Below are 7,951 nucleotides of genomic sequence, written 5' to 3' on the forward strand. Positions count from 1 at the left end.
TCACTGCATAATGAAAACACTAAAAAAGAAAATAATAACTATAGATAAAAGTAATTCTCAGAAAATTATAAATATGAATGCTAGTTTATTAAAAATCAATGTACTTATAAAAATTTTAGACACTAATTCATTAAATATTGTGTACTATCAATTATATATGTATTACAGCTTCTTAGGTGAAGCACTATGCAAAACCATATATAGTTTACTAAAGAGGGAACATTGTTAGTCATAACCAAAACATAAGGTCAATTATTTAAATACAATTTATATAAATTATTTGAAGGAAAAAAATGATTCCATTTTCAAAAGACGCTTGTTCCAAGGAAGTGAGCCTCAAAGCTAAATGAATATCTCCAAAGAGAATTGTAAACTTAATTTCTATCAGATGTGACTTTTCTTCTCCAGAGCTTCTTCATGGCATTTGTCATCTCTGAGTTTCTCAGAGTGTAGATTAAGGGGTTCAGCATGGGGGTTATGACTGTATAAAACACACTCACTGATTTGTCAATGGGGAAGGTCTTTGCAGGTCTTGCATACATGAAAATGCAGGGAACAAAGAAAAGAACAACCACAGTGATGTGGGAACCACAGGTCTGGAGAGCTTTCCGTCTCCCTTCTTGACTAAGGTTCTTTAAAGAGTTCCAGATGACACCGTAAGAGATGAGTAAGAGCAAGAACACAACAGTGCAGATCATGCCTCCATTGGCCACCACTAAGAGACCAATGACATAAGTGTCAGTACAGACAAGTTTCAGTAAGGGGTACATGTCACACGCAAAATGATCAATGATGTTGGGACCACAGAATGGGAGCCCATAAATAGTGCTGAGTTGAATGACTGAATGCAGAAACCCTCCAACCCAGGACACTACCAGCAGCACAACACACACCCATTGCCTCATGATAACCAAATAGTGCAAGGGCTTACAGATGGCCACATAGCGGTCATAGGCCATTGCCAACAGAAGAAAGATCTCTGACCCACCAAAAAAGTGTTCTGTGAAGAGCTGAATCATGCAGAGTTTGAAGGATATGGTGTTTTCACCAAAGAACAAGTCTGAAATCAATGTAGGGGAAATGACTGAGGAATAAATGACATCCATAAAGGATAAGTTAGCAAGAAAGAAGTACATTGGTGAGCCCAGGGCCTTACTGACAGTGACAGTCACTACAATAAGCAAGTTTCCCATCACAGTCAGAATGTAGAAGAGCAAGAACAAAACAAAGAGCACTTTCTGCTCCTTTGGATTCTGCGTGAGACCCAAGAGGACAAAGTATGTTACGTTGTTCCTTGATTCCATCTTTATTCTACAGGTGCCAATATCTCTTGTGAGAGTTGATTACCTATAAAACAAGAAAAACATCCTTTTTCAGGGGTATAATCAAGTTACCAACTGGGTTTCTTCAGAAGATTATAAGGGAAATAGTTGCTCAAGTCTTTGTACTTGACTTACAGATGACCAACTTCACGTTCACATGGCATTTATCCTATATCAACATTTACCCTTCTATTAAGGACTCCTGTCATGTTGGATGAGTGTCCTCCTCACTGATCTTATTTTAACTTGATTCCCCTGCAAAGCAGATCCCCAAACAAAGTAATATTCTTAGTATACGATGTTAGAATCTCAGTTTATGGATTTCAGACTGGGGAAGGCTGAACACAATAACCGCAATTGTGTCATGTCTCACAGTATGTGGCTAATAACTATCACTTTCCTAGATCCTACCATCTCACTGTAATCTTTGTAGTGTCTTTACCTGAATACCTTTCCTTTTGCTGATCTATAAGTGCTAAACAACTCTAAAATTTTGTGTATCTCTTGCATAGTTTTCTTTTTTTTTTTTTTGGACAGGCAGAGTGGACAGAGAGAGAGAGAGAAAGGTCTTCCTTTGCCGTTGGTTCACCCTCCAATGGCCGCCGCGGCCGGCGCACTGTGGCCGTTGCACCGCACTGATCCGAAGTCAGGAGCCAGGTGCTTATCCTGGTCTCCCTTGGGGTGCAGGGCCCAAGCATTTGGGTCATCCTCCACTGCACTCCTGGGCCACAGCAGAGAGCTGGCCTGGACAAGGGGCAACCGGGACAGAATCCAGCGCCCTGACTGGGACTAGAATCCGGTGTGCCGGCGCCGCTAGGCGGAGGATTAGCCTATTGAACCGCAGCGCCAGCCACATAGTTTTCAAACTTGGATCTTCAGCAAGTTGACAACTCCAAATATACATATAGTATATATTATACATGTATATTATGAAACATTCATAAATACTAAATATTAGAAAACTTTTATAAATACTAAATATAATATTTAATATTTAGGAAGGTTTCCCTTTACTTTTCTCAAGTAAGGATTTTTTTCTGGGTTTTTCCCTATATAATGAAATGAAGCTTCCTACCAAGTTATTGTTCAGGCCAAACAGTGATAGATGTCCTTCATTCCATTATTGCTTTTTTTAATGCTCATCCACATATTTAATAAATCCTCTTATTTTATCTTTATAATGCATTGGAAACTTCATCATTCTCACTACATTCCATTATGTACCTGGTCTACTAAAATAACCTGCTGCCAGGTCTACTCAAGTCTAGTTCAGTCTCCCTACCTTAGCCCTCAAGTCCTCCCATGACTGCAGTTCAGAAATCCTGTCCCAATTCGTTTTTTGCAATTCTCTATCTTCATCTGTACCAGCATTTAACTACTCCTCAAAAATATCCAAACTGCTTTATCATCCTTTAATCATCTCTTTAATTCCATCTCTTTGATGGTAGATGCTAATCTCAAGGATCAGAAACAGACATCAGAACCTCTAAAACAATGGTAAATATTGTAGAAAGGTATATTGTAAGTTCAATAGCTTATGTATTAATTTAATCAACAACTCTCCATGAAGCATGTGTGTTGTGCCATTCCAATCAAATAAGGGAAAATCCCAGGCAACACCAAATAATTCCTAACTCATTTAGGCTCAGAGTCTACACCTCGGGCTCATGCCATCAGAGGACTGAAATTGTAGTGCTGCCTGAGAAATTGCCTTTTCACTCTGAGACTCCTACATTTCCAGAAATTCAGAAATATAACATGGTCATTGACTTTTCTCATGTATCCATGAGAAATGTCACATTAGTTTTTTCCCAGCAGAAGTTTTTTCAATGCTTCAATAATGATAAACTCAAGTGATTTATCTTCCTCTGTTACAAAAAAGGCACACAATTATAAAGTCTGGCTCCCACTCCCAAGTGCCAAAGTCTTACTTGGTTTAAAGATCTGTTTTTGAGGAATTTCCATAGTGCAAGAAAAGAAAAAGAAAAATGTTCCATGTTAGGACAATTTGTCGAAAAACCACATTCTAAGAATTTACACCTGCCTAACAGGGAATTTTTTTGCTTGTAAGTTCTCTTCTAGTAACTTCAATAAAGAATAACTGCTAGGTAGCAATTTAGCCCATCTCAGTGCATAACATTGGTAATGCCCAAAGAGCCATGCTTGAGATGCAGAGAGGACATTCCCTTGCCTTTTTATACATCACGATTTAAATCTAACAAAGTATCTTCTGAAATAGTTCTATCAATTCCTAAAAGGAAGCATCTTCTACCAGACGGGGCAGAGATCACTGAGGAATTTATTCTTGTAACCTCATTAGTCATGAAGTGCTGCAACTGGAATATGTCCAAGACTGATTCTTGCTCAATTAAATTTGCTGAGATTCTCCACAAGTTGTGAAACGGACACTTAGATAAAACATATAATCAAATTCAGGAAAACATAACAAGGACACAAAAAACAGATGTAGGACCATTATAGAGCAATTGTCAGCAAAGAATAAAATGCAACACCAATTATTTTGTTCAACTGAAGATAATTCACCACTTTTCTCTCACTTTGCAATAGTAAAATCGCTTCTGCCTTTGGTGTGTGGCTGATACCTTTTGAAAAAGATTATTTTGTTGCAGTAACTGTTTATTTATTTACTAGAAATTCAAGAACAGATTTTTTTTTTTCTATCGGCTGTACTCCACTAGGTGGAAATACTATAGTTAATTAAACAGTAGAGGAAACAGGCTATAGCCTTACCTGCGTTGACTTCATAGCCTCTAATAGAGTCAGAAAATTAAAGTAAGAACAACTAATTACAATCTGCAATCAACACTAATGAAACAATCAATTGGCCATTATAGCAGAAAATAAAACAGAGAGACTACTGTAAATAAAGAGGTCAGAGAAAGCCTTGTTTTAAAGATCATATTTAAGCAGAGTCCAAAGGGTGAGAAGCTGCTCCCGTGGGAACCACTGTTCCAAGTGCGCACTCCCACATTACCTAAAGTGATGTTCACACTCAGTGCAATCACTATCAAAATTCCAATGGCATTTTACATTGAAAATGGAAAAAGGAAAATATTTTCTAATTTTCAACTGAAACCACAAAAGACCTAGAATAACCAAAATAATCTTTCAAAAGATAAAATTGGAAGCATTACACATCCTGATTAATGTTGCATCCCAGGGGCAGGCATTTGGCCTAGAAGTAAGATGTCTCTTGCAATACCTATACCTACATGCTGTATGGGAATGCCTGGGATTAAGTCCTGTCTCTGGTTTCCAAATCCAGCTTCTTGCTAGCATGCATCCTGGGAGGCAGTAGGTGAGAAGTGAAGTGTTGGGTCCATGCCACGCATTGGAGAGACCAGGATTGAGTTCTCAGCTCCCAGCTTTGACCTGGAAACCCAACAGTATTAGGCATTTGAGGAGTGAACCAGGCGATGGTAGTTCACTGTCTGTCTCTATACCAATCTCCTTGTCCCTCACATAAGTAATTTTTTAAAAATGATTCTATCTCAAAATCTTGCTGCATTTGCATAAAAACCAATATATAGGCGAATGGAACAAAAGAAAACCAGGAAGGGCCAGTGCCATGGTGTAGCAGGTAAAGCTGCCACCTGAAGTGCCAACATCCCCTATGGGTTCCATTTCAAGTCTCAGATGCTCCACTTCCAATCTAGCTCCCTGCTGATGGTCTGGAAAAGCAGTGGAAGATGGGCTAAGTCCTAGGGTCCCTGCACCCATGTGGGAGACCCGGAGGAAGCTCCTGGCTCCTTGCTTTGGATCTCCGCATCTCTGGCCATTTGGGGAGATGCGAGCATTTGGGGAGCAAACCAGTGGATGGAAGACCTCTCTCTTTCTCTCTGCCTCTGTCTTGCTGTAACTCTACCTTTAAATAAATTAATAAATCTTTTAAAAAGGCAAGAAATAATCAATTAATCTTAAGCAGATGAACAAATGAGCAAAAATCAAAAAATACATACATGTAAATGTATATATACATGTTTATACATATATGTGTTTTTATTATATAAAATCAATTAATTTTCAACAGAAGAACAAATGATCAAAAAAATAAGGATACTCTCTTCTATAGTTGATGTTGGGAAAAGTGGTTATCCATATGCAAAAGAATGAAATTTAGCCAAATCTTACATCATAAGCAAAAAACAACTCACAATGAATTATACATCTCAATGTAAGATCTAAATTAATAAAACCTCTAGAAGAAAACAGAGAGAAAGCACCTTGAGGTTAGTCTTATCACAGATATTTTAAGGACACCAAATCACAGGCCATACAAAAAATAAAACTAAAAGACTTCTGCATATCAAAGTGAATCTTCCACAAAATTAAAAGGCTGCAGGGGCCAATTCTGTGGCATAGAAGGTTAAACCTCTGCCTGCGCCTACGGCATCCCATATGAACACCGGTTCGAGTTCCAGCTGCTCCACCTGCTAATGACCTGGGAATATAGGGGAAGATAGCCCAAGTGCTTGGGCCCCTGCACCACATGCGGGACCTGGAAGAAGCTCCTGGCTCTTGGCTTCAGATTAGCCCAGCTCTGATCATTGTGGCCATCTGGGATGTGAACCAGGGGATAGAAGATGTTTCTCTTTGTCTCTCCCTCTCCCTACCTGTAACTCTGCACCTCAAATAAATAATAAATCTTTTAAAAGTTAAAAGGCTGCCTAGAGACTGGGAGAAAATATTTGCAACCCAAATCAAATAGATTTAAACTTGATTTATGTGTGTGTGTGTCCATGTTATTCATAACATCCAAAATGTGAGATAAAAAATTTGTTTGGTTATCTTTTTTTTTTTTTTTTTAGTTAACACATAAGAACTGGACAAATCTCTACATGTTCGCATCCACAAGTCCACTGCCTTGTTATTCATAAGAGCCAAGATGTGACATGAAAAATTATGTGTGTTTGTGTGTATGTGAAGGGAATAGTATTCACTATATTTTAATTGATGATAAGCATTCATGAATCTCTGGAGTACAATGTGATGTTTTGACGTATGTATGCATTGTGTGATGATAAAATCAAGACAACCCTCATCTCAAAAATAAATCATTTGCTTGTAGGGAGACATCCAAAATCTTTTTTTAAAAAACTTTTATTTGGTAAATATAATTTTCCAAAGTACAGTTAATGGATTACAATGGCTTTCCCCGCCTCCATAACTTCCCTCCCACCCGCACCCCTCCCATCTCCTGCTCCCTCTCCCATTCTATTCACATCAAGATTCATTTTCAATTATCTTTATATACAGATGGATTTAGTATATATTAAGTAAAGATTTCATCAGTTTCCACCCACACAGAACATAAAGTGTAAAATACTGTTTGAGTACTAGTTTTAGCATTAATTCACATTGGACAACATTTTTAAATATGCATTATTGTTAAGTATAGTCACACTACTGTGCAATAGATCACCAACAAATTTAATTGAGGAAATCTATTAATATCTAAAAATTAATGATTTGTTATCAAATCATATACTCTGTTATGCTGGTCCCATAAAGTTAAGGACTACTTTGTTTTATCATATTTCTACATAAGCACATAGACAATTGCTCTGACAGCAGATACTCAGTAAAAAATTTTAGAAATAATTTGGTGATTATCTATTGTGTCAGTAATTTTCTTATATTCTTCATCCCCTTCCTTCATGGTCCCTTATTTCTAATTTTCTTATTTTTTGTAAAAAGATTTATTTCATTATTTGAAAGGCAGAGATTCAGAGAGAGATGGAGAGACAGAGGGATGGGGAGAGAAGAGGGAGGGAATCTTCCATCTGTTGGTTCACTACACAAATGGCCACAACAAACATGGCTGGGCCAGGCTGAAGTCAGGACCCAGAAACTTCTTCCAGGTCTCTCACGTGGTTGGCAGGGGCCCAAGTATTTGGATCACCCTCCATTGCATTCGCAGGCACATCTCAGGGAGCTAGATCAGAAACGGAGCAGCCAGGACATGAACCTATGTCCCTGTGGGATGCCAGTATCACAGCAGCTTAACCTGCTGCGCCACAACATGGGCCCCTCTAACTTTCTTCTTTATGAGCAAGTTAAAGACATGAATGCCTAAACTTCTGTAGGAACAAACAACTATTTTTGAGTTTATCCCATTTATGAGATCCCATCCACAGCTATAGTGAAAATTAGGAGTGTATGGCGGCTGCAATGTCTCAGCACATGAATGTATGAATCCATTGCATTAACACAGGATACTAGTCACTGAAGCTCCCCTTCCCCCTGCCGCATGGAGGTAAGTCTGTGGCCTGGGCATCTATACACTTCAGAGAGCTGGGAATTAGTTGCCTGGGGCTTAGGTTTTGAGTGTCAGAGGTTCTGAGGTCAGAGAGGCAGCTGTCACTCCCCCTCTTTGTGGAGGAACGACACTAGACCCTGCGCTGTTCTTTTGTCTGCTCAGCCCTTCCCGGGTTTGCTGCTGGTCCTTCCCGGATAGGCTGCCGTCCCTTCCACCTCCGTGGAAGGGCGGCTCCCCCTGCCACTTTCCCCACTTCCGCGGGGGAGCGGCACACTGCCGGCCGGCTCTCTCGGGGGCTGCTCAGATGTTATCCGGATGTTCCCTTTAGATGTTCCTGGTGCGTGTTGTC

General features: G+C 39.3%; 1 protein-coding gene across 1 annotated transcript; it reads right to left on the bottom strand.

Annotated features, from left to right (window-relative positions):
- Positions 1–374: 374 nt before the first annotated feature.
- LOC100351310 (olfactory receptor 4A47-like) lies at positions 375–1,304 on the bottom strand. Its single transcript, XM_008272553.3, has one exon. The coding sequence runs from the start codon at positions 1,302–1,304 to the stop codon at positions 375–377; it is 930 nt and encodes a 309-aa protein (XP_008270775.3).
- Positions 1,305–7,951: the final 6,647 nt, after the last annotated feature.

The sequence above is a fragment of the Oryctolagus cuniculus genome, unplaced genomic scaffold, assembly GCF_964237555.1.
Source record: "Oryctolagus cuniculus unplaced genomic scaffold, mOryCun1.1 SCAFFOLD_356, whole genome shotgun sequence".
Taxonomy (NCBI): Eukaryota; Metazoa; Chordata; class Mammalia; order Lagomorpha; family Leporidae; genus Oryctolagus; species Oryctolagus cuniculus.

What these genes read in the sequence shown, in the direction of transcription:
- LOC100351310 (XM_008272553.3), bottom strand. Translation starts at nt 1,304, where the DNA reads ATGGAATCAAGGAACAACGTAACATACTTTGTCCTCTTGGGTCTCACG.